This window comes from Acinonyx jubatus, chromosome B3 (assembly GCF_027475565.1).
Source record: "Acinonyx jubatus isolate Ajub_Pintada_27869175 chromosome B3, VMU_Ajub_asm_v1.0, whole genome shotgun sequence".
NCBI classification, from domain to species: Eukaryota; Metazoa; Chordata; class Mammalia; order Carnivora; family Felidae; genus Acinonyx; species Acinonyx jubatus.
In genome coordinates, this window is record NC_069386.1 from 4,710,732 (window position 1) to 4,738,090 (window position 27,359).

The 27,359-nt window shown below is 42.0% G+C and overlaps 1 protein-coding gene and 1 long non-coding RNA gene across 4 annotated transcripts in view; both read left to right on the top strand.

The window, feature by feature from the left end:
• Nucleotides 1-843: 843 nt before the first annotated feature.
• Nucleotides 844-27,359, top strand: part of SEC11A (SEC11 homolog A, signal peptidase complex subunit) — a 40,625-nt gene continuing 14,109 nt past the window's right edge. For all 3 annotated transcript variants that reach the window (XM_027068149.2, XM_027068147.2, XM_027068151.2), the window contains exons 1-2: nt 844-1,040; nt 22,042-22,151. In XM_027068149.2, the coding sequence (XP_026923950.1) occupies nt 990-1,040; nt 22,042-22,151 (161 nt within the window). In that variant the 5' untranslated portion in view covers nt 844-989. The remainder of the gene's footprint in view (nt 1,041-22,041; nt 22,152-27,359) is intronic.
• Nucleotides 22,657-24,382, top strand: LOC128315850 (uncharacterized). Its single transcript, XR_008298943.1, has 2 exons — nt 22,657-24,075; nt 24,298-24,382. It is a non-coding gene; the product is annotated as an uncharacterized LOC128315850 (long non-coding RNA).

Consider the following 27,359-nt stretch of genomic DNA (forward strand, 5'->3'; position numbering starts at 1 on the left):
TAGATCCTGCACTCAGGTTCCCCTAATGTGAGATCACCAATCTTTTGGAAAAGATAGAAATAATAGTTAAGAGGCCAGCTCTGCTCCTTCTCGTCCTCGGTGCATATTAACAGCTTGGACAAGTCAAGGCAAACTTTGTACAGAGTCAGGGTCAGCGAGAAGAGGGTCACATTCAGGTGCCCACGGTAACAAAAGCAGGAGGCAGAGTTTAAGGAGCCAGCAGATCCTGTTAACGGGGTCACGTTCGGGGCGGGGAGACCGGGAGCAAGGGGCTTCCTGACACCCCGCACGCCTGGTGGTCTCATCACACTGTAGCACGCTTTGGTTGTTTTCTCTTGCACCAAGTCTTTTGAACTCGGGAGAGCTGGAGGCCATGCTTTGAAGGGCTCTCATATCCTCCGCCCTTACCCGTAAAACACTTAACGAAACCACCTCGGCCGCCACCTCCCGTAGCGCGGGAGACCAACCTCGCACTCCTCGCCCCAGAGATGGCAAAGCCTGGCCACAAGTCCAGTGCCACACCCAGACTCGGGGCCCGGCTGCAGCCGCCGGCCACTCAAGGGCCGCCGCTGACCCCGGACGCCGGAGCCCGGCTCCCGATTGGCCAGGCGTGCACGAGAGCCCGCCCTCCGGAGGTTGCCGGGAGGCTTCTCGGCTCCCCCGGGTCGCCGCCTCCGCTAGGGGCCGGTAGCTGAGTGCGGGCACAGGGCTCCGGTAGGTTCTGTGCAGGCGAGGTCGGGCGTGGGAGCGCCCTGTTACCGCCACACCAGGCCGGGAGGCTACATTAGGAGAGACGAGAGTCCCTTTGTCTGCTCTCCGCAGCGACGCGCTGGGCGCGGGGAGGGAGCGCCGGTTCCCGCCCCGGAAGCGGAAGTGCGGACGCCTCGGGGTCCCGTCCAGTGCGAGCCCGGCCGGTGCGCCAGCCATTCCGCCCGCCGGTCACATCGCGCCCTCTCGGCTGCCCGTTTCCCCCGCTCGACGGCCTCGCCATGCTGTCTCTAGATTTTTTGGATGATGTGCGGCGAATGAACAAGCGGCAGGTGAGGATGGCCTCCCACTCTTTCCTGGGGCTCCCCTCTTCTCTCTGACGCTGCCACTGCGGGGCCGGGCGGACCTCTGGCCCCCAGTGAGAGGGCCTGAGGAGGTCTGATGCCTGGATCATTCCTTCTCTTGGTGGCGCGTGTGGCCAGAGGTCGCTTTGTCCGCCCCCTATTTTTAGCCCCTGGCTGCGTCTGGGCCTGCTAGGGGCGAAGCGGGAAGCCGGGGCTTCATGTTCCATTCCTGCTATCGAGGGAGGAGAGCGGGTGGAAACCGCAGGGCGCTAAGTGGGAGTTGGGGTTGCCTGTTATTTTAGACTTGGGAAGGCGGCAAACTCGTGTTTTCTGCGATCGCAGCGACTCCCGGTCAATTCCGGCGACTGGGTTTAGCAGTTCAGTGCTGCTCCTGGCTTCTGGAATGCTCGGGAGGGCGGCTGTAGGCCCCCCAAGAGCCGTTTGGCTGCTCTCAGCCCGAGGCAACCCTCCTGCTGCAGCCGGACCCCAGCGGGCTGCAGGGCCTTTCCCTGGAGCGCCTCTGAGCTCAGAGTTGGAGCAACAGTAATACTTGCCCTTGAGTCCTCTTAGCAGTAAGGTGGCAGCTCTCAGAATCCTCGGATTTGCTGCCCAATAGTAGTGGCACAGGGATCTTGAAATTGAGATCTTGTGATTTTTGTCCCTTAAACCTTACTCCATCTTGAACTTCTAGACCTTTTGCCAGATGGTCCTGGCAACACTCTTGTAATTATTTAGTCATTAGGAAAGGTCACTCCTTTTTGTCTTCTGCACGAAGTGTGTTTGTAGAGCCTAGTTTTGCTTGCCTTGGACCTTTTTTTAAATGGTATTTCGCTTTTCAGAATTTAACGTGTCACTATTTTTTTTTTTAACTTTTAAGAAATGTTTATTTATTTATTTATTTTGAAAGAGAGCGGGGTGGGGGTGGGGCAGAGAGAGAGGGAGAGAGAGAATCCCAAGCAGGCTCCGAGCCGTCAGCGCAGAGCGGAATGTGGGGCTCGAACCCACAGACGGGGAGATCCTGACCCCAGCCGAAATCAAGAGTTGGTCCCTTAACGGACTGAACCACCCAGGCGCCCCTAACGTGTCACTGTTAAAGATGCTCTTTTGGACTTGTATTCTACAGTATTCATAGTTACCGTCTAAGGAAGTGGATATGTACCCTTCGCTTAGTCCGCTTCAGACTTTTCCTAGCTCAGTGTCACCTCTTAAACACGTTTCCTAATTCCCTCAGTCATAATTGATCATTCTTTTCAAGTTGCACGAAGTGCTGGTCTTTATGGTAACACTTCAGTGTCTCACTTGTACAGTGCTGTCTTCTTCATATCTGGATTTCTAGGTGCCATAGACATTTCTCCGGAGAAATACTTAGTTTGGACCTACTGGTTTTTGTTTTGTTTTGTTTTTGTTTTTGTTTTGACTTATGCCAGGAATCAGATGCAAAGGTCAATGAGACAGACAATGGCTTCGAGGAGCATAAGTGTGTAGAAAATGACTAAGGCAAATAATAACTATTTTGCACTCTTGCTGTGTGTGTGATGTGTTTATTTACCTGAGAGGTAGGTAACGTCACTCCCATACTGCAGATGAAGAAAATGAGCAAACTCCCAGAGGTTGTTGGGGGGACGTGGCAAGGACTGAATAGCATGGCAGTGGGGCGAGGGCAAGTAATGAAATGAGGCTTTACCCGTACATGATATCTGGGGAAAAAAGTTGACAGTGACTCTAGATACTGAGAGCTAATAGGACGAAAAGGGTAACTCGAAGTTTGGTTCTTCTCTTCTAAAATTGCTGTCATTTGCATAACTTTTCCACTTATCCTTAAATATCATCAAATGTCTGGTTAATTTGTTTGAGTTGTCATTGTTCTTTTTTCTTATCAGGTTCATAGAGGAATACTTAGTGCAATAAATTTCATCCATTTAATTTTTTTTTTACATTTATTTATTTTTAAATTTTTTTTTAACGTTTATTTATTTTTGAGACAGAGAGAGACAGAGCACGAACGGGGGAGGGGCAGAGAGAGAGGGAGACCCAGAATCAGAAGCATGCTCCAGGCTCCGAGCCATCAGCCCAGAGCCCGACGCAGGGCTCGAACTCACGGACCGTGAGATCGTGACCTGAGCTGAAGTCGGACGCCCAACCGACTGAGCCACCCAGGCGCCCCACATTTATTTATTTTTGAGAGACAGAGAGGGATAGCATGAGCAGGGGAGGGGCAGAGAGAGAGGGAGACACAGAATGAGAAGCAGGCTCCAGGCTCCGAGCTGTCCGCACAGAGCCTGATGCGGGGATCGATCCCAAGAATCGTGAGATCATGACCTGAGCTGAAGTCGGACGCTTAGCCAACTGAGCCACCCAGGCACCCCAGATTTTATCCATTTAAAGTGTACCGTTCGATAAACTTCCAGTTAACTGCGCCCGTCACAGTCAAGATAACTGAACATTTCTATCACCCGCAAGATCCCTTGTGCCCCTTTCTGTTTCGTCTGTTAGCAGCTGGCAACTACTGATTTGCTTTTTGTTAGTATAGATGGACTTGCATTGCATTTTTATTTTATTTTTATTTTTAATTTTGGACTTGCAGTTTATATTCTTTTGAGCTTTGAGTTTTGATTTTTTAGCACCTTACTCAAGACTTTTGTTTGTTATATGTAATGCAGTTTTTTTGGTCAGCCTCACAGTTGCCAGAAGTAAAGTGTTTACCTTCCCTGACTCCTGTACATTGTTGCCAGATTGAAGGCCTCTCTCCTGCCCTCAGACCTTCAGCTCCTCATTGCCTTGTAGGTAGTGGCCTAGACCCTTAGAATGGCATTTGCAGTAAGCCACAGTCGTGTTACAGTCGCCGTTTCTCACCGCTTCAGTTTACTTTTTCTACCTGTCTCGTCATTGTCTCTGAACATTGTTCCATTCAAACCTTATGTACTCTGCTGCCTTAAAACTCCTCTTGTATTCTTTCCGAGTCTCTGTGGACTGGCCCAGAACATTCAGTGATCTCTACAGCCCTGTTAGCAGTTATATACTATTTTATTTGTCTTCTTCCCTTTGGAGTATGGCTCCTTTACTGAAGTATCAGATCGCTGTTTTCCTGCAGCTTTTCTTAATCCATGAAGACCTGATCAATAGAGTTTGACTGTTTCTGCGGTGTAAATACACCCAACATGGCTGATTTCATGCTACCAACATGACATCTCTCAATGTGGAATTAAGAGGAGCTGTGGTAGCAGGCACCTGTTATTTCCACTTTACAGATAAAATAGAAAAACGTAATCTCAAGAACACAGATAACGAGGGGAAGAACAAACATAGATAACGAGGGGATGCCTGGGTGGTTCAGTAAGTAGGTTGAGCTTCATGCTCTCGGTTTCAGCTCAGGTCATGATCTCACAGTTCATGGGTTCGTCGGGCTCTGTGCTGATAGCATGCAGCCTGCTGGGGATTCTCTCTTTCCCTCTCTCTCCGCCCATCCCCTGCTTGCTCTCTAGCTCTTTAAATAAATAAATAAATAAATAAATAAATAAATAAACAAACAAACATTTTAAAAAAGGACATAGATAATGATAAAATGTAGTAAAATAGTCGGGAACTGATGAATTTAGATTATTTCTTTGTTGTTGTTTTTTTAAAATTGAATTTAATTGTACTGATTTTCAATAACACTGTGCTTGACACCCAGCTTGCAAAACTCCTGAAAAGTTAGCAAATTGGCTCCAGCACACTGCTGGTATAGGTTAGGTTTTTTATTTTAGTTTTTAGTTTTCAAATTTTTATTTAGTTTTGAGAGTGTGGGTGAGTGGGGGAGGGACAGAGAGAAAGGGAGACAGAGGATCTGAAGGGAGCTCCAGGATGACAGCAGAGAGCCCGATGTGAGGTTTGAACCCACAGACCATGAGATCACGACCTGAGCTGAAGTCTGACACTTAACTGACTGAGCCACCCAGGTGCCCCAGTTTTTTTTGTTTGTTTCTTAAATGATTTTATCTTTAAGTAATCACACCCATTGTGGGGCTCAGATAAGTTTGAATGCTGTATCAACTGAGCCAGCCAGGTGACCCTGGATATAGGTTCGTTTTTTGATGCCCATTGATAAGGCCTTTATGTCCAGAAAGGCCTCTTTAAAATTATCTTTTATTTTAAAAAATAATGTTCAGCTTGTAAAAGCTAAAACTTTAAAACTGAGTTCTTAAGCTTCTAGAATGAGTGTACAAATCTTATTTAAAGGCTAGGAAATTAAAAAAAAATAAATTCTAGGAAATTTTAACAGACATTTTTAAGGCCCTTTGAATATTTGGGCTAATTTACAAACAAACACCTTAAAAATATTATAAATTGAACAATTTCTTTTGTAAAGGGTGCCTGAATGGCTCAGTTGGTTGAGCATTCGACTCTTGGTTTCAGCTCAGGCCTTTAGCTCATGGGTTGTGGGTTCAAGCCCCACATCGGGCTCTGTGCTGCCAGTGTGGAGCCTTCTTGGGACTCTCTCCCTCTCTCTCTGCCCCTTCCTCTCTTAGGCTTCTGCACGCACGCTCTCTCCCAAAATAAGTAAGTAAACTTTAAAATTTTCCTTTTTAAGAACATCATTCAGCAAACATCACTGCATACTTATATCATTTGTATATGTCTGGGACTACTTAAGTTCTCTGAAATGTTTCAACACTGTGTAAATAGTAAGCTTTCTGCTTAAAATCATAAATCTGCAACAATTGATTATATATTACAAATTGAAACTACAAACCTGACTTTAATGGGCCAAGTTCTTTTAAATTTTATAAATACTTAAAATACTGAATATGCACAGAGTTTTTAACATAAAAATATTAACACTATACATAATTTCTTTTAAGAATTTTTGTTCTTAATTATAAATTTTACTGGGGTCAAAAGTTGTTTACCCACTAAGAAAAGAAGTATGTCATGCCAAGTAGTTTTCATGCTACTTTCACATGTAAAATTTGAGATTGTCCCTGTTTGCCAAGAATTCTTAATGACCAGAGGGTATTGGCCAGGATGTGACTAGATCCATATTTGAGCCCTGATGGGATTGGTCCAACTTCCACAGAATTTGCTTATTAGCTCCTCCTTAGGCCTCTTACATTACTCGGTTTGAGTTTTGCATTTCTTTGGGTTTTAATTATCTGTATGTCTTCTTGCCTAAATCTAAAGATCTTAGGACTTGGCAGAATCCTTGTCTTTTTATTTCTTCTTGTCTCTTAGGATCACTCAGCTCCTAATGGCTGTGGTAAGGATATCTGATTGAACTCTAGATAACTGTGATGATTTTTGTTTAAATGAATTGGTCCCCCAGTGAGGCACACAGAAGCCAAGGAGATTTTTCTTAGTCTTCGACCTAATATCAGTAAGTGTGCAGCAAATAGGAGGTACATATAGCACAGAGAACGGATCTATCCAGATTTTTGAAAACTCATATAGTCTTGTTTAGGATGAGGAAAATGTTACTGACAACGTGTCCACATTCAGTAGTTGGTTGCCAAGTTTCAGTGTAGAAATACTAACATCAGGGGCACCTGGGTGATTTAGTCGGTTAAGCACCCGACTTCTGCTCAGGTTGTAATCTTGTTCATGGGTTTGAGCCCCATTTCGGGCTCTGGGCCGACAGCTCAGAGCCTGGAGCCTGCTTCGGATTCTGTGTCTCCCTCTCTGCCCCTCCCCTGCTTGTGCTCTGTCCCTCTCTCTCTCAAAAACAAATACTAAAAAAAAATTAAAACTGAGACATGGTGAATCAGCGAGATGTCACTAGCCAGCACTGTTACGGGTGGACAAATCCAAGCTTTCCATGGCATCCGCGGCTGGAGTCCACATCTGGTTGATGGATTGGGACCACACCAAAGGAGAGGAGATGCAGTGTGTGGAAAGCTGTTGATTCTCCAGCTAGGCTCTGTTGGTCAGCCAGAAGGGCTAGACATGGAACAGAAGAGAGCAAGGACAGACCACATCCAGCCAGGCCCTTGATTTCTCGCCGCCTCTAACCACAGCGACCTCCAGCATCATAGCAGGTCCTTCCTTTTGACCTTCTAGATCTTGGGCACATTTCTCTTTTTGGCCAACTTTAACCCAGAACCCTAGAGAGAGGGGATTTGGGGATGCCTAGTTGTAGCTTATCCAGGTTGGCAAAGTGCAAAACTACTGTAGTCAACTCGGCAACTATACACACATCTTCTAATTGTATTTAATTTTTTTTAATGTTTATTGATTTTAGGGCGGGGGGGGGAGGTGGGAGGGGTAGAAAGAGAAAGCGAGACAGAGGATCCAAAGGGGGCTCTGCACTGACAGCAGGGAGTCTGCTGTGGGGCTCTGACTCATGAGCTGTGAGATCATGACCTGAGCCGAAGTTGGACATTTAACCCACTGAGCCATCCAGGCACCCTTGTATTTAATTTTTCAAATAAAACAAAATTATGCTTCTGTCTACTATGTAGCTATCCTTTGTTTTTGTAATTGTTCATGTGGTTGTAGCTGTATTCTTTCTTCCATTAGCCATTCCATAGTCCTTCTGCTCTCAGCCACAACCCAAGTTGGTCATAGTTTCTTGCCTGGTGGAGTGACCCAAACTTCATTACTAAAGGGTTAATGTCAAGAGTAGTCCTGCCTGAATTGGACTGTCGTGGTTTTCACTAACTTTTATCACAGAGCATAAGAGAACTTAGAGAACTTCTTTGTATAGTCCAGGATTCTATATATAGTCCAATTATACTCACTTCCCTCATTATGTAGAAACAACCCTATCTTCTTCTGAACGTCAGGATCAGTCACCCTTGCCAATAAGTAACCCTCTATTCTTTGCATTTTGGTTCACTGGCATGAGGAGCCCAAAGTGGCCAGGTAGTGCTCTCAACTTCCGGTTTCATGGAATCATCGTGTCCCCTGATGGAAGGATATCTCCTGTGGAAATGAAAATGTCTAAGCCAGCAGAATCCAAAGTTGTGAGAATGGAAAGCAGAAATTTCACTAGCAGATTGTTAGGGGTAGTAGTGAGAGCTCACTCCCATTCTCATCCTTTTATTCTGGACGAATGAGTAGTACCTATAGAAGAAATAATCTCATATATTGGTTGCTGATTCAGAGCATGTACCACATACCGGAAGGCAGTAGACATTATCCCAGCCCCACAGAGTGTTGCTGGTGACTGACTGGTGCGCTAAGGCCGTCTGTGTCACTCGGAAGATAGAAACCATACCAGTAACTGAACAGGGAAAAGTTTAATATGAAGAATTGTTAACTAGTAAAAGATGTTCAACTACTAAAAATGGGTAAAAGAGCACTCAGAAGTTCAGAAATGTCATATGCAGAAAACAGCTACACCCTCTAGGATGAGGGAGTGAACGAGGAAAGAACTGCCCTCCCAAGCCTGAGATTCAAGACCTCTTTTGAGAGGGTGTGGCTCCGCAGGAACATGCCGTCTGCCATGGCAGTGACATTTGCCAGAGCAGTGAGCTGGGGCTGCTCCATAGAACTGGCCTGCTGGGCGGCTGAGAAGTTTGCCAGAGATCACGTGGGCAGGAGCCAGTCTGTGATGGCCAGTGACGAACACTGCCAGACCTGCACACAGATCCGCTCACTGCCATGTGAAATAAAAACATGGAACGGAGGAGAGAAGCCCCTTCCTCCCTCACTTTGCAGTGGCCCTCTCGTGCCTTTTATTAAGAAATCCAAACATGGCTGAGCCAGTTGGAAAAGGAGAATTTGTGTAGGTAACATAAGAATGGATTTGGAGCTCGGAGGCAATACATTGATAACTGGCCTACTGTTCCACTGTTATTTCCGGCCAGCCACTTCCAGACGAGGGGAGACCTAGTAAGACCAGTGGATTCCATGACCTGTATGGCCACTGCTGTATTTTAATTATCCATGAAATGAGTTCCCTCATCACAATGTTGTATGGAATACCATGATGAGGAACTAAGGCATTCTGTAAGTTCACGGATGGTGGTTTTGACAGAAATACCAAGGCGAGGGAAGACATCCCTATCTAGAATATAGTCTAGTAAGGAGAAATTGCTGTCCGTCCCATGACAGAAGTAAACCAGTATCAGGAATGGTATCATTGTTGATTTTTTTGCTGTTGGCAGAGTAGACACTCATCATTGGCCAGAAGCAAATTGGTTTTGGTGAGTGAAAATCCACATTGCTAACCATCAGCTTGGCTGCTTACGGACAGCCACTTTGACCATGAGCCTGTTGGGCAAGACGAGGGTAGCTGGATGTCTGACTGACATCCAGAGAGTAGGTAATTTTATTTAACTGACTGTTTTAGTATGTGCTGCCGAAACGAGCGCTGCTTAACTGATTTATTAAGATAACTCCTCTGCTGGGACACCTGGATGGCTCCGTTGGTTAAGCGTCCAGCTCTCGATCTCAGCTCAGGTCATGATCTCACAGTTGGTTGAGAGGGAGCGCTGTGTTGGGCTCTGTGCCAACTTGCGGATCATGCTTGGGATTCTCTCTCCCCCTCTCTGCCTACTTCTCTCTCTCTCTCTCTCTCTCTCTCTCCCTCAAAAAAAAAAAAGACTTCTCTGATGATATAATTCTTTGGTGAACATTTATATGGGACACAGACATATCTTCACATTCTAAATACCTGCTTGGAGAGTTCCGTCAACATACCACTGGCCCAAATGCCTTGTCTCCGGCTTTTCGATAATGTCCCTTCCAGTCCCCAGCCAGCCAGCCAAACTGCCGTTCACTTTCGAATCAGTGTAAATCCACACCTGTGGCCACCTCTCCCTCCAGGCGAAAGGAACCACTTCTATCACTCAAGGTTCTGCCCAGTGGGGAGATTTCCCTTAATCCCGGTCCCTCGTGGTCAACCCTGAATGGGCATGCAGTGCCACAGCCGTCTGTTTTCAGCTGGTGCTAGGTGGTTCGTGTAGAACCGTCTAAAAACCGGGCCTGACGTCGTCCTTAGTCAGCCGGTCAAAGGGAGCTCCTGTGAGGCAGTAGGTATGAGAGAAGTGAAGCAGTTTAACCTGAGTAGAAGCCATGAGTATCTGAGTCACTTGCTCGTACAGCTGTGTCTTCAGACCTGCCCGAGCCCGGTCTTAAGTAGCCCGCTTCTGCTTGATGGTGGAGTACTTCCGTGAGCTGACGCACAGCTTCGTGGCTTGGTGTATCTGGCAGTTCAAGCTGGGGAGTTCAGGTCACGTGGTAATTTGGTGCCCCCCCCTGCCCCCGGCCAAGTGTTTGGTCTCTGCCAGAACCCAATAGACGCCAGAAGCTGTTACTTCAGAGAACAGTTCTCCAAAGTATAGCATAGCTTTGCCCCCAGATCCACAGGTGTGTGCTGTCATTCACCCCTAGAGAATGGCCAGAGGCTCCCCATCTGTCACAAACACTTCAGTCACCGTCTGGGTCTGATGGCCCAGTTGCTGGAACAGCTTTCATGGCAGCTTGGACCTGCTGTGGAGCCTTGCTCAAGACTGGCTCAAAATGGGTTTCCTAGATATGGAGATTGGACTAGCTCACCCACATGAGGTATATGTGGCCTCCAAAATCCCAGGAGGCCCGCTAGGCTTCAAGTTTCTTAGTGGTGTCGGGAACCAGATGCAGCAAGTTCCTCTTCATCTTGGAGGAGATGTTTTAGCAGGGACTGCTGGACACCAAGAGTTTTCATCAGGATGGGGATTTTTGTGGGATTTATTTCCCACACTTTGGCCACTTGTGTATTTTTCCTTTTATGTTTATTCTTGGAGCGAGAGAGAGAGGAAGACACAGAATCCAAAGCAGGCTCTAGGCTCCCAGCTGTCACCCCAGAGCCCGACACAGGACTTGAACTCACGACCCGTGAGATCATGATCTGAGCCGAAGTCAGACGCTTAACCGACTGAGCCACCCTTGGTATTTTACCAAGGGGTCTAGGTCACAAGGTTCAACTACCAAGTGCAGTCAGCACTATATTGATGTCATCAACATAGTAAACAAGTTTACTCTGGAATGGAGGGCCAATCAAGGTCCCTGTGGCTAGATTATGATCGAAAGCTCTAGAATTGATGTAGCCCTCAAGTAGACCCTGTCACCAAAAGTATACCTAGTGGTCTTATTTCTCTTGTTGCAGGGGTCCTCAGAGACAGGAAATTGTCAGGAAAACATGCAACGAGCCTCTTTTAAGTTGATGTTGGCTAGAAACTGATGATTGTCTTGCTAAGACAGGGTACTCAACCCCTGATTTTCATCATTCAGACTCATTAAGGATGTGTACCTTTTAGTTCTGATTATGGCTGCGTGTAACATTGTTAAGGGACTGTGACATACAGCATTTTTTTATGGTTATGGGCCTGGAACATCACTTGTAGCAAGAAATAAGATTGGAGAGGTCAGCAGGGCCCAAATCATGGAAGGCCTTGTATACGGAGGAATTCAGACGTGGTAAGTTGTGAGAAAAAATTTGGAGCAGACAGTACAGTAATTTCACTTTCACTTTATAAAAGTAATATACAGGCAGATGAGTTACATGGATGCAAATCTAGAGGTAGAACTGTCAGATTATTTTCATAGTCTTGGTGAGAGGAAACGAGACCTGAATTCAGGCAGTAGCCGCAGGAGTAAAGCCAACAGGCTGGATGTTAGAGATGTTGGGGAGGTGAACTCTAGAGGCCCCATGGCGGATGTTGGGACCACACTGGAGAGTGTGGAAAGAGGAAGCAATTTGAGGAAAAGGGTTGAGTTCAGCTTTGGACATGGGTGATTTTCAGAAGGTAACTGAATATATTTACCTAGAGGATATAAATGGTGTGATACAAAGAGATTTCAGTGTCATCAGCGTAGAAGTTATAATTGAAGCCGTGAAGAGACAAGATTGCGTGCAGAATGGGGAAGGACAGGGGCAAAGACGATCCTAGAACACCTGTCTTTCAGGGTCTGGCGTAACAAACCAAGGGATGAGTGGGTTATAAGAAAGTTAATCGAGTGCTAAATGCCTCAGAAAGACAAGTAAGGTGGTTGAAATAAGTTTATGGGCTCCCCCCCTCCCATAATGAAACAATGAATAGTTTAAATAGGTGTTGTATTTACATTGCTCAAAAATTATAAAAGGGAAAGTGACTTTCCTATAGCTTTGCCAGCATTGTATGTTTCCAGACTTTTAGATTTTTGTCATTCTAGTAAGTGAAGACTGGTATCCCAGAATAGTTTTACTTTATATGTCCGTTATTATGAGTTTGGTCGAGCATATTTTCATGTGATTTTGGAGTTGTTTTTACTTCATTTTCCAAGAACTGGCAGTTCATAATCCTTTGCCTATTTTCTTTTTTGGGTTATTTTCTTATTGATTGCCAGGAGCTGTTTCTAGGAAGATGAGTCTTTTGAATGTATATATGGTAAATACTCTCTCATAGTTTATCATTTGTCTTTTGACTTATAATTTGCCATGCATAGTCGTGGGATTTTTTTAGTTATTGTTTGCTTTTTTGTTTTGTTTTGGTAGTTACCTTTACCTATATTTGCTCCATAGCTTCTGGATTTCAGGTCAATTAAATAAGACTGTCTTTACTCTGAGGCCTTTCCTACTCTGTTTGCTTCTATTTTGTATGCTTGTGCTTAAAAAAAAAAAAAAAAACTTTATTGACATATAATTTATAAAATTCACCCATCTGAAGTGTACAATTCATGTTTTTCAGTAAATTTATCCTTAGCTGGATAGTTTATATAAATGTAATCATCCAAAATGTAGTCTTTTGCAGCTGGCTACTTTCATTTAGCATATAATTTTTTAATTGTAAAATACCCATAAAATTTATTGACTCATCCATTTTTTTATGTTTATTTATTTTTGAGAGAGAGAGCGCGCGCACATGAGCAAGGGAGGGGCAGAGAGAGGGGGAGAGAGAATCCCGAGCAGACTCCACACTGTCAGCACACAGCCTGATGCGGGGCTTGAACTCAGGAACCGTGAGATCTGTGAGAACTGTGAGACCAACCATTTTTTAAGTGTAGAGTTCAGTCAGGGTGCCTGGGCGGCTCAGTTGGTTAAGCAGCTGACTCTTAATCTCACCTCAGGTCTTGATCTTAGGGTCGTGAGTTCAAGCGCTGCATTGTAGGTGTGGAGCCTACTTAAAAAAAAAAAAAAAAAGTGTAGAGTTCAGTAGTGTTAAGTACATTAACACTAATGTACAACCAATCTCCAGGACTCTTTTCACCTTGTAAAATTAAAATTCTGTGCTCATTAAAAACTCCCCATTCTCCCCTCAGCCCATCCTCTGGCAACCACCCTTCTACTTTCTATCTCTATGAATTTGACTTTTATTGATTTTTTTGTTTGTTTATATATTTTCTGTCTTATCGATTTGTGCTCTAAACTGTATTTCCTTCCTCAGTTGCTTTGTGTTTAGTTTGCTATTTTTGTCTGGTTTCTTGAAGTGGAATCTTGGGTTATTGATTCAAGATCTTTTCTGCGGCGCCTGGGTGGCTCAGTCAGTTAAGCACTCGACTGTCAATTTCTGCTCAGGTCATGATCCCACAGTTAGTGAGTTCGAGCCCCATGTTCGGCTCTGCACTGACAGCGTGGAACCTGCTTGGGATTCTCTCACTGCCCCCCTCTCTCTGCCCCTCCCCTGTTTGCACACACGCGCTCTGTCTCTCTCTGAAAATATTTAAAAAAAGATTTTTTTAAATCTTTTCTAATATATGTATTTAAAGCTATAAATTTCCTTCCAAGCAGTGCTTTAGCTACACTCCATAAATTTTGATATATTGTGGTTTCGTTTACACTCAGTTCTCACAATATTTTATGATTTCCTTCTGACCCGTGGGTTATTTATAAAAATGTTTAATTTCCAGATATCTGTGGATTTTCTAAATTTCTTTCAGTGCTGATTTCTAATTGAATTCCATTGTGGTTGGAGAGCATAGTTTGTGTGATTATAGTCTTTTAAAACTTGAGGCTCTTTTTTATTTGCCAAGGGCCGGATCTCTGGAGAATGTTTCATGTGTGTTTGAAAAGAATATGTATTCTGCTGTATTGGGTGGAGTGCCCTATAGATGTTTAGTTGGTTGATGGTATTCAATTTTTTATACCGTTGATGATTGTCTGTGTCATTCTATCAACTATTGAGAAAGGGATATTGAAGTCTCAAACTTTTTATCTTGGAATAAATCCTACGTGGGTATGCAGTGTAAGTATTTTTGGATCTGATTCGCTAAAATGTTGCACATAATTTTTATATCAGTATCAACGATCTGTTCCGTGGTTTACTTAAAAACAACAGCAACAACAACAATTATTTTTTTTTGGAGAGGGGTGGCTGCATGGCTCATTCGGTTGAATATCCTTATTTCTTCTCAGGTCATGATTTCGTGGTTGGTGAGTTTGAGCCTCACTTGGGGCTTGATGGCTGCTCTCCACACGAGCCTGCTTCGGATCCTCTGTGGCCCTCTCTCTGGCCCTCCCCATGCACTCTGTCTCTCTTTCAAAATAAATAAGTAAACATTAAAAAAAAATTTTAAAGCTAGTTTTTTTTTATTTATTTATTTTGAGAGAGAGGGAGTACGCTTGCATTGGGGAGGGGCTGAGAGAGGGAGAGAGAGAATCCTAAACAGACTCTGTGCTGTCAGTGTGGAGCCCAACACAGGGCTTGAGTTCACGAACTGAGAAATCATGACAGCCAAGATCAAGAGTTGGTCTCTTAAGCAACTGAGCCACACAGGCGCCCTTGTTAATAGTTTTCTCAAACCGTGTTTGGTCTGGTTTGGTAATGCTGGTCTCATAGAATGAATTGGAGAGTATTCCCTCTTCTGCGATTTTCTGGAAGAGTTGGCATAGAATTGTTAATGATTTTTTCATTAAGTGCTTGGTAGAATTCACCAGTGCATGCCATTTAAGCCTGGAGTTTTTCTTTTTGGAATGTTTTTAAACCATAAATCCAATTTCTTTAATAGATATTGATCCATTCAAGTTATCTTTCTTCAGTGAGCATTGGTAACTGTCTTTCAAGGAATTGGAAATATATTAGCATAAAGGTTTTCATAATACTTATTATCCCTATAATGTTTGTATATTAATACAAATGAATAGATATTACTCTAGTGATATCATCCTTCCTGATACTAGTAATCCATATCCTCCCTCCCTCTCTCTCTCTCTCTCCCTCTCTCTCTCTCTTTTTCCTGATTAGTCTGGCTAATCGATCTTCTTGAGGAACCAACTTTTGATTTGATTGATTTTCCTTATTGTTTTCCTGTCTTCTGTTTCATTTATTTCTCCTCTTATTTTTAGTATTTACTTTCTGTGAGTTACTTTGGGTTTCATTTGCTTTTCCTAGTGTTTTAAGGTAGAAGCTTAATTTAGGAAATTCACAAATATTTGGAAATTAAACAATTTCTAAATAACCCATGGGTCAAAGGAGAATCAGGAGAGAAATTACGAAATATTTTGAACTGTGTAAGCAAAAATACAACATATAATTTGAGACTTTTCTGTTTTAATTTTACTGCTATAAAATTCTTCTTTGTAGTATTTTAAATGCATCCCACAGATTTTGATGTATTTCCATTTTTATCCACTTCAAAATACTTTCAATTTCTTTTTTGAGTTCTTCTTTTACCATGGGTTATTTAGAAGCCTGTTATTTGATTTTGAAATATTGGAGGGAGTTTTCAGATACCTTTCTGTTACTGATTTCTATTTTCATAACATTGTGATTGGAGAATGCAATTGGCATAATTCAAATCCTTTTCTACTTACTAAGACTTGTTCTGTGGTCCTGAATATGGTCTATCTTGGTAAACTTTCTATGTATACTTAAAAGGAATGTGTATCTGTTGTTGGGCAGAATGTTCTGTAAATATTAAGTCCAAGTGGTTGGAAGTGCTGTTCAAATTTTCTCTAATCTTACTAATTTTCTACTTTCTTCCTATATCAATTATTGATAGAAGGATTTAAAAATTAGTAACTTAACAGCTTTGGATTTGTCTGTGTCTCTTGTAGTTCTGTCAGTATTTGCTTCCTGTATTTTGAAGCTAAGTTATTAGTTGCATAAATGTTTAGGATTATGTCCTCATAGTGAACTCACTTGTTTATCATTATGAAATGACCCTCATATCCCTTGTAATATTATTTGCTATAAAATCTGCTTTGTGTGATACTAACATAGCCACTCCATCCATCCATCCCTCCATCTGTCTTATCTTCAATTTTCTTTTGAGCACGATTAGCATGATATGTTTTCCTGTCTTTTTACTTTTAACAACATTTGTATCTATATTTAGAGTACATTTTTTGTAGGCAACATATAATCGGGCGTTTTTTTTTTTTCAAATTCAATTGGTATAGTATATAGGTAGTTTACATTTTATGTGATTATTATGGTTGTGTTCAGGAATCTCCATCTTAATTTTTTTATTTCTCCCATTTGTTTATTATTTGTCATTCCTCTTTTTTCATCTTATTTTGGATTAGTTGAGTTGTGTTTTTTAGGTCTTTTTGGATTTTTTTTAAGTTTCCATTTTATTCCTTTGTTATCTTGTGAGGCATACCTTATTTGTTTGTTTGCTTTAAGGTTTATCATGTGTTTTTTTTTAACTCATCTCAGTCTATCTTCAACTTATATTTTATGACTTCATGTATAGTATGAGAGCATTCCAATAATACATTTCCATTTCCCCTCCTCTGCCTTTGGGTTCTTGTTATATATTTTACTTCTGTATATTTTGCCACAATACTTTATTGTTATTTTTGCTTTAAATAGTCTATTAATAGTCTTTAAAAATTTTATTCGAAGGGGCACCTGGGTGGCTCAGTCGGTTAAGCATCCAACTCTTGATTTCGGCTCAAGTCATGATCTCACAGTTCGTGAGTTTGAGCCCTGTGTCCAGCTCTGCACTGGCAGCTCAGAGCCTGCTTGGGATTCTGTCTGTCTCTCTCTCTCTCTCTCTCTCTCTCTCTCTCTGCCCCTTCCCCCACTTGTGCACACACTCTCTCAAAATAAATAAAAGTTTAAAAATATTGAAATAAAAATTGTTTTAAAAAGAAAAGGTGTATATGTATTTACTGACATCTGCTCTTATTCCTTTGTGTTGATCTAGATTTTATTTGGTACTTCTCCTGGAGGACTTTTTTTTTTTTCTTTTACTTTTTAATTTACATCCAAGTTAGTTAGCATATAGTGCAATAGTGATTTCAGGAGTAGAATCCAGTGATTCATTCCCTACATGTAACACCCAGTGCTCATCCCAACAAGTGTCCTCCTTAATGCCCCTTGACCATTTAGCCCATCCCCCCTCCCAGGACCCCTCCAGCAACCCTCAGTTTGTTCTCTATATTTAAGAGTCTCTTGTGATTTGTCCCCCTCCCTATTTTTATATTGTTTTTGTTTCCCTTCCCTTATGTTCATCTGTTTCATATCTTAACTTCCACAAATGAGTGAAGTCATATGATATTTGTCTTTTTCTGACTAATGTAGCTCAGCATAATACACTCTAGTTCATCCATGTTGTTGCAAATGGCAAGATTTCATTCTTTTTGATCGCCCAGTAATACTCCCTTGTATATATATACACATCTTCTTTGTCCATTCATTTGTCGATGGACATTTGGGCTCTCTTTCCATACCTTGGCTATTGTTGATAGTGCTGGTATAAACATTGGGGTGCATGTGCCCCTTCGAAACAGCACATCTGTATCCTTTGGATAAATACCTAGCAGTGCATTTGCTGTGTCATAGGGTAGTTCTGTTTTTAATTTTTTGAGGGACTGGTATTTTTGCATGGAGGACTTTTTAAAACATTTTTTGTGGTGTAGGTCTGCTCACGATGAAGAAGTATTTTTTAGGGGTGCTTGGGTGGTTCAGTCGGTTAAGTGCCCAACTCTTGGTTTTGGCTTAGTTCATGATCTCATGGCTTCGTGGGTTCGAGCCCCTCATTGAGCTCTGTGCTGGCAGTGTGGAGGTTGCTTGGGGTTTTCTCTCTCTCTCTCTCTCTCTCTCTCTCTCTCTGCCCTTCCCCCACTCGTGCTGTCTCTGTCTCTCTCAAATAAATAAACTTGAAAAATTTTTAAAGAAGAAGTATTTTTTAATTTTTGTATGTTTGGAAGGCTTTATTTTGCCTTCGTTTTTGAAAGAAGTTTCTCAGGTAGAATTTTAGGTTGATAATTTTCCTTTTAGTACTTTTAAGATGTTGCTTCAGTGACTTCTGGCATGTGTTATTTTCAAAGAGAAGTCTGCTGTGATCTTTGTTCCTCTTTACATAATGTCTTTTTAAAATCTGGCTGCTTTTACAGTTTTCTCTTTCTCATTGGTTTTAAGCAGTTTGATGATTATTTTAATTTTCTTGTAGTTTTCTTCAAGTTTCTTTTGCTTGGAGTTTGTTCTGGTTCTTGGATATACAAGTTTATAGATTTAATCAAATTTGGAAAAATTTTGGCCATTATTCAGGTTTTTCCTGTCTTCCCCTTCCTCCTGACAAATCCCATTACTTGTATGCTAGATTGCTTAATGTTATTCCTCTTATGCAATTTTTCTAGAAGAGTTGTCATTGAATCGTTAGGATTTTTCATTAAATGCTTGGTAAAATTCACCAGTGAATGCCATTTGAAACTGGAGTTTTTCCTTGTTGGAAGGCTTTAAACTATAAATTCAATTTCTTTAACAGACATCGATCTGTTCACATTATCTGTTTCATGTTCAGTGAGCTTTGGTAGCTTATGTCTTTCAGTGATGAGAAGATAATGTATATCGGTATAAAGGTATGTTTGTAAAGATATGTTTTCTGTGTCAGATTTTTTATCTTTTTTTTAAGTTGTATTTATTTAAGTAATCTCTACATCCAACATGGGGCTCAAACTCATGACCCCAAGATCAAGAGTCGCTTGCTCTTCGACTGAGCCAGCCAAATGTCCCATGTGTCAGATTTTTAAAAGATATAATGGGTTTGTCTTAAATGAAACTTACCTTACTGTTATTAATATTATGCCTGTTTAGACTATTCCAGATCTTTTGTTATCATCATTTGAGGTCATCAGTGGGACTGTCAGTGACTTTACTGGACCATAATAACAGCATCTATTCTGAACACGTTCAATTTTTCCGGCACCATCTGTATGACTTCTAGCTGCCGTCAGGATATTTGCCTCTAATACCCCAGCTTCTAAGCACTTCCTCTTTCGTGAGTTAGACAGCAGGAGAATTGTGGTTATGGACTGATGCGTCTGTTAGTTTGAGGTCTTAAGAGGAATTGAAGACTTAGGCCAACTGTAGTTTTGTAGCCCTGAGACACATTTTGCTTCCATGGTCACTTCTGTCTTTGCTGGAGATTGCTAAAAGTGTGACTTCTATGAAAATACCCTATGTGTTGAACTTTCAAATCTCTTTTGGAAGAATAAGAAATACACTGTGTCTTTGATAACTATAACAGATAAATGCACACACTATCTAAACGCACTGTCTATCTTCTAGATAGATTATGGCTGTTAAAAAATTTACCAGCTTTTATTTTGCTGAATTTTCTTGAACTCTTGTTATGTGTTACTTACAGCGTATTTTATTTGTTTGTTTATTTCTTTTTGAGAGAGTGCTCATGTGCGTGCCCACAAGTGACACCGTTTACCGACTGAGCCACCCAGGCGCCTCCAAGTGTCTTTTTGTTAATGAAAATCTTTCCATTGTCATCTTTGCATTTTCAGAAGGGCACCAGTGCAGCATTGTCAGAACAGGTGCGGGGTATCTAATAAAGTATTCTTTAAAAGAAACATGAAAGACAGAAATTACAATTTCCTTTGTCCCTGCAAGGTCACTGTTCCACCCATAACCACCCTTCCCTTTTTCCTCAGACTTGTAATACTGCCTTTCACCATAGAGTCATTGTTGGGAAATTTATCTAATCACCAAAGTCACCCCCATCGTTCTTATTAAGGAGGAAAAGGTTAAAAGTCCCCCGCTGTGTATAACTGGTATGTCCCTTAAAAGGCTCGTATACAGCTAAGTCAGTCTGAGGCCGAAACCTAGGCAGCAGCACACTATCTGAGCAAAAATTTGAAAACTGTCATGTTCTTCTCCCTTTCTTTTCTCGCCTCTTTTTCCTACCAACAGCCTTACTCAAAAGAGTAAGATAAAAGAGCCTCCCTAGCTCCTGCTTGGGATTTGCTGTCTCTCCCTCTCTTTTTCTGCCCTTACGTGTGTGCACTCACGTGCTCTCTCTCAAAATAAGTAAATGTTAAAAAAAAACCAACTCATTAAAAAAGATACTTGAACTGATAGATGTGGCTATTTTTAGATTTTGTTTCAGTGTGAATTGTTTAAGTTTTGCCACAGAAATATTAACATGCTTGATCTGGGGATATTGCCATATAGACCCTGCTAGGGGTGTTATGTAAATGTATGGTTCTCGCAAGGATTACCTTTTCAAAATTTGGCTGATTTTGAAATATGACACCTTTCTGACTCCTGAATAAGGGATAATGGAACCGTATTTTACATTTGGTAGTTTGTGTGGAATCTCACAGAAATTCGGGATTGGGGTGTAGAATCTATTGTTCTAAGCAGTACTGTAAGTGATTTTTTTAGTATCAAAAATTTGGAAAATACAGCCTTTAGCTGGATTCCTGACTGTTTACCCACTGGTTGACGATAATCACTTCTTAGAAACTAGTTTTCCTACTTCTAGCCTCTCCTCCATTTCCTCAATTCTGTTTTCTGAATCAAAGGACCATTTTTTTGGTCTTTTCAGAAGCTACCCTCTCAAAGAGGTAGAGTTTAGGAGACCTGAGTTGTAGTTACTACTCTGCCTGCCAACAGCTGTACAGCCATGAGCACATCACATAACCTCTCTGTGCCTCAGTTTCCCTACCTGTAAATGGGAGTGTCAAACTGGGTGTCAGGTTGTACCTGTATGCTCGTATTACGCCAGTACTCAAAGAATAGCAAATATTTGTGTCCGTTAGAAAATGTTCATATTTTCTTCTTTGAGGATGATGTTAATTGTATCCATAGAGCACATCATATTTCATAGGGGTGCCAGAATTTAAGTCATATTTGAGTTTCCCCAACTGATCCCAAAATGCCTTTTTAAAATCATCTCTACGTCTAATGTGGGGCTCAAAGTCACAACCCCAAGATCAAAAGTCACATGCTATACTGACTAAGCCAGCCAGGCACCCCCCAAAATGTCTTGAATAGTTGGGATTTTTTCTTACAAGCATTTTTTTTGTTTTGAACAAAGATCCAGTCAGAATGCATTGAGTGCATTTGGTTGTGTCTCCTTAGTCCTTTTTAATCTAGAACAGTCTCCCACCTTTATTTTCATGATGTTGAGTTTTTGAAGACTAGACCCGTTGTCTTGCAGCATGTCCACACGCACATATATGTTTTTAAGGAACAAAAATGAGTCAATCATCCTCTCTGCTTTTACCCATTATCCAGTCTCAGTCTGACACAGTTAGCTCCCATTATTTCCCTCACATGAAACGCCTTTTTGGTGTTGTATCTGCTTCTTCAAGTCCTAGAATTTGACGATTTGTCAAGTAGTGGCCTAACACTTCGAGTCCTAACTGTGTGACTGACGAGCTGCGTGACTTTGGCGAAGTCATTTCCTCCCTCTGAGACTAGGTTTCCTCAACCATAAAATGAGGAGTGCAGTCACATGCCATCAAATAGCCCACGGTTATCAAGAGGTAAGTGTTGTGGGGAAGTACTTCCTGAAGGAGTTCAGGAGCACTGGTATGTTACTACCGGCTGGTGTGTATCATGGATGAAATTGAACTTGAGGGGAACTGTCCTGTAGCCTAAATGAAATAACGTCTGTTGAAAGTTCTGAACATAAGTTTCCTGTAAGGGGAGCGTGTTTAGCAAACGAAAAGGAGAAAGGTGGTTGGGTGGTAGGGGGGCTGTTCCGGGATGCTCATGCATAATCCCGACGGTGTTTTCAAGAGTGCTTCGGAACCTCGGCTGCCCTGATGGTACTGCGTGAAATGTTTTAAGTTGATACTACTCTCGGTCGCTGTCTTGAGCGGGGATAATTATGGATCTGATTTTCCTCTCTTTTGTTTTTACAGCTGTATTATCAAGTCCTAAATTTTGGAATGATAGTTTCCTCGGCACTAATGATCTGGAAGGGGTTAATGGTCATAACCGGAAGCGAAAGTCCGATCGTAGTGGTGCTCAGGTAACAACTTCTTTTCACGGCATAGGGTTGCACGGCATTACTTGAGAGAAAAATGGACTAACTGAATAACCGTTGTATTATTGTTCTAGAAACTACATTTTCCCAGAAGAGGGCCTGAAAGAGAGTTAGTTCCTATTTTTCAACTGTGAGAAATGCACAGCCTTGTTAGGCACTTACCATTCAGACCCCAAAGGGCTCATGACTTTTCTATAAAACACTTATTCTGTTGTGAGTTTTCTTTTGGGCACATCTCTTAAGAAAGTGTTTCAATGTGGGGCGCCTGGGTGGCACAGTCGGTTAAGCGTCCGACTTCAGCCAGGTCACGATCTCGCGGTCCGTGAGTTCGAGCCCCGCGTCGGGCTCTGGGCTGATGGCTCAGAGCCTGGAGCCTGTTTCCGATTCTGTGTCTCCCTCTCTCTCTGCCCCTCCCCCGTTCATGCTCTGTCTCTCTCTGTCCCAAAAATAAATAAACGTTGAAAAAAAAAAGAAAAAAAAAAAAAAGAAAGTGTTTCAATGTACTGTGTTTTCCTGAAATTCTTCTGTCTTGGTGCGCTCTTCATTTTGATACGTCAAGACTGATACTTAGTTGTTAGTTTACTAGATTCTGTATCCTCTCCACGAATTAAGAGTTTTTCTGCGGCACTCAGTGTCAGTACAGAAACATCACTGATTATTTCCGTGTTTCCTGCTGACCTTTAAATATCACTTCTAAATAGACTTCAGGAATTTTGAAGATACCAATGCTGTCTCTTAAAGTGACAGATAGTACTGATTTTTTTTCCACCGTTCCACCTTCTCTACCCTCGTATTCATACTCTAGTGCTTTAAAAAAAAAAAAACTAATTTAGTAACTAACTCCTTCTGGGAGAATTACCAGTTGGTTCTTGAATTGAATCATTATAGTTCTGTCTTATTTGGGGTTTAATTATGTAAGCTGTTTTCAAGTCTTTTCTGGAGATAATGGTGTGTTAATATAAAATAAATCACTAATGTGTAAATTCTAGGTACTAGTACATTACTGTTAACAAGATCAATTTGATTCCTTCATTGTCATATTAGGATATATGAATTTCAGGGGCGCCTGGGTGGCTCAGTCAGTTAAGTGTCCGACTTCGGCTCAGGTCATGATCTTGCGGTCCGTGAGTTTGAGCCCCACATTGGGCTCTGTGCTGATAGCTCAGAGCCTGGAGCCTGCTTCAGATTCTGTGCCTCCTTCTCTCCCTGCACTTCCCCCACTTGCCCTCTCTCTCTCTCTCTCTCTCTCTCTCTCTCTCCCAAAAATAAATAAACATTAAAGAAAAATTTAAAAGAAAGAAAAGGATGTACAAATTTCAGCAACAAGTGGTTCCAGCACCAGGGCGCTGGGTCTCCAGTGTCTCACTCTTACCTTACTTGCTGTTACGCATACCTTTGTTCTGTGTTTCTTAACAGTCACACGGAACTGTAATTCTAGAGATCCAAAGGCATGGATTTTATTAGCTGGGAAAGCATTTAATGTACTAGTCTGGGAGTATAGAGACTTCGCCCCAAGTTCCCAGACAGTTTTAGACTCAGTGGAGAGCTTCAGTTTCAAACACTGACAGGAGAAACCACACTAATTGGCGCTGTGGGGAAAAGGTGTAGAGAGAGAGCCCGGGGAGGCTTCTTTTCGAGAGTCTTCTGGGATTCTTTCATATTGAGTTCCCTTCAGTGGAGCTGCTTAAGGACAGTCTCATGACCCTTGAAATGGAGATGTTGAAGTGAACAGGGGATTCAACTAAGGCCCTGCTCGACACAGTGGTGGTCCTGCAGCTAGAAAATTTGTAATATCATTTGGGGCTTAAAAGTGGCATTGGGATAAGTTATTTTGCAGCGAGGTTTATTTATATACTAAGCTTTTCCTATTACCAGTGTGAAATAAGGAAAGGAAATTAAAAGAGACCAGGTCTTGGGGTGCCTGGGTGGCTCAGTCAGTTAAGCGGCCGACTTCAGCTCAGGTCACGATCTCACGGTCCGTGAGTTCGAGCCCCGCATCGGGCTCTGGGCTGATGGCTCAGAGCCTGGAGCCTGCTTCCGATTCTGTGTCTCCCTCTCTCTCTGCCCCTCCCCCGTTCATGCTCTGTCTCTCTCTGTCTCAAAAATTAAAAAAAAAAAAAAAAGAGACCAGGTCCTATTGGAAGAGAATTTGATCAAGACTGGAAGGAGCAGTCACTAGAGAAAGGTCATGTATGTGATTGGGTGGCCAAGTAAAAGCAGGTGGCCCAGGTTTCATGTAACTTCGAGGAATATAATTTTTACATGGAACCAAATATGCCTCAAAGGACTCAGGCTAACCGAGAACCCGCCTTTAAGACTTTTGTGAAGTCATTGGGGATAAAGACAAATAACTTTTCTTTGTTAATAATTTTTTATTTATTTTTTAAATTCCAATATAATTAACACGCAGTGTTATGTTAGTTTCAGGTGAAGACAAATACTTTCATTAACTGAGTTTCAGGGAACTTTCAAAACTTTTTTTCCCCTTTAATAGAGCTGAAATCAGTTTTAAAATATTTCAGTGGTTTATATATAACTTTTTATAAAGTTTATGATTGATGTATTAAATTTTTTTTAATGTTTATTTCTGAGACAGAGAGAGACAGAGCACAAGTGGGGGAGGGGCAGAGAGAGGGGGTGACACAGAATCCGAAGCAGGCTCCAGGCTCTGAGTTGTCAGCACAGAGCCCGACGCGGGGCTCGAACCCATGAGCTGTGAGATCATGACCTGAGCCGAAGTCTAGATTTCTAGATTTTTCTCTCTGAAATCTAGACTCTTGTTTTCACCCTACCCTGGACATCTCCATCTGAATGTTGACCAGGCACTTGAAACTCCATGTAATAAAAGTAAAATTCATCTCCTTTCCCACACACCTGTTCTTCTTCCCCCTGTTTCTGTGACCGTCACTGCCATCTGCTCCATTGCCATTGTTGAAAACCCCGGAGTCATCCTTGCTCACCCCTTTCTGTCATATCCGATTGGCCATCAAATTTGTTGTTTTCCCTCTCTCTTCTACTCTTTTATAATTGTCTCCCCTGCTGTTGTTCTATTTCAGGCCCTCAGCATTTCCTGCCTGGGCTGTTGTAGTGACCTTTAAAAGTATGCTTTTATAATCAGAAAAAGTTAATATATTTTCATTGTATGAAACATTGAAAACACAAAGAATCTAGATGAAGTGAAGTCACCCGTAGTTTGGGATATAATGAATATACCATTTTGGTCTCTTTTTTCATGTATATTACTTCCTACATACTTGAAGTAATTCTGTATGTGCATCCTTTTCTTTATTTGTCCCCTTGTGATTCTCCCGTGTCCATATTTTTAATAACACTTTTAATGGTTGCCAAGTAATAGTTTGGACAACTGGTCTCCCAGTCTACCTTCTGGTCTTTTCTAGTTTACTCATTATTTCAGTAAATATTTGAATGTCCTGGGGCGCCTGGATGGCTCAGTTGGTTAGGCATCCGACTTCGGCTCAGGTTATGATCTCACCATTCGTGGGTTCAAGCCCTACATCAGGCTCTGTGCTGACAGCTCAGAGCCTGCAGCCTGCTTCCGATTCTGTGTCTCCCTTTCTCTAACCCTCCCCCACTCACATTCTGTCTCTTTGTCTCTCTCAAAAATAAACATTAAAAAAATTAATATTTAAATATCCTTTACTCTGTAGCTTCTGAAGTGATGTTTTTTTTTTTTTTAATGTTTATTTATTTTTGAGACAGAGAGAGACAGAGCATGAGCAGGGAAGGGGCAGAGAGAGAGGGAGACACAGAATGTGAAGCAGGCTCCAGGCACCGAGCTGTCAGCACAGAGCCAGACGCGGGGCTCGAACTCACGAACTGTGAGATCATGACCTGAGCCAAAGTCAGACACTTAACCGACTGAGCCACCCAGGTGCCCCAGAAGTGACGTTTCTTAAATGCAGTATGATTATAATACTCCCTAAAATTCTAGTGTGGTTCAGAGGCAGTTTAGCACAGTGAGAGTAGATTCTGTTGGACTCCCTGTTCAAATCTCCTCTTTATAATTTTTTTGGTTGATAACTTTCTACCTTTCTTAGCCTCAATCTCCTTATCTATAAAGTTGGGGTACTAATAATATCTAAATCAGGGGCGCCTGGGTGGCTCCATCGGTTGAGCATCCAGCTTTGGCTCAGGTCATGATCTCACAGTTCGTGGGTTCAAGACCACATTGGGCTCTGTGCTGACAGCTCAGAGCCTGGAGCCTGCTTCAGATTCTGTGTCTCCCTCTCTCTTTGCCCCTCCCCTACTCATTCTCTCTCTCTCTCTCTCTCTCTCTCTCTCTCGTCTCTCTCTCTCTGTCTCTCTCTCTCTCAAAAAAATAAGTGTTAAAAAAATTAAAAGATAATATCTACATCATAGAGTTGTTCTGAAGATTGTTTAAAAGAAACAGAATAGCACTTTGTATACAGTAAATGCTCAATAAAAATGAACTATTAAACCATAGCAACTCAGCTTTATTCTGTTTTATTTATATAATTTTCAAGCAAGGTTTTATTTGAACAAAGGATGTCACTGATTTTAAAAAGCAATCAGTAAAACCTTGTAAACTACATGTCTAGAATACTTTCTCTAACGTTTTCACCAAACACCTGTCCTGTCTTCTGCCTGAACATCTGAAAAAGGGAACACTCATTGTCCCCTGAGGAACCTTAACAAAAGTGTTGAGAATAAACATGTCCTGGAAAATCCATGTACGTAGCAGTTCCCAGATTTTACTATACGTTGGAATCACCTGGGGTCTTTACAGAATACTGCTGCCTGCCTCCCATTCCCAGGGATTCTGCTTTATATTGGCCAGAGATACGACCTAGAGTGTGGAATTTTTTTAAAAGTTCCCCGGGTGATTCTAATATGCAGCAAAGTTTGGGAACCACTGCTATATTCTCTTATGAGGTCCCAGAATCTCCATAAAGACATGTTTGGACTTTGTCATTATTCTTATATTAGATTTTAATCCTTATTTATTTTTCTCTTACTAAATCTATTGTTACTGAGCACTGGAGTTCAAGTTTCAGAAAATAATACTGATGGGCTATTTCTTCATAGCAAGAAAAGGTTCGTTAATTAGTACAAATATCATAGGACCTTTGAAGAACTTGGTACAGGGTGGACCAGAGGAGAGGTGAGAAGACGCTCTAGAAGTTTGTCTTCACTAATCACCATGGCATTGAA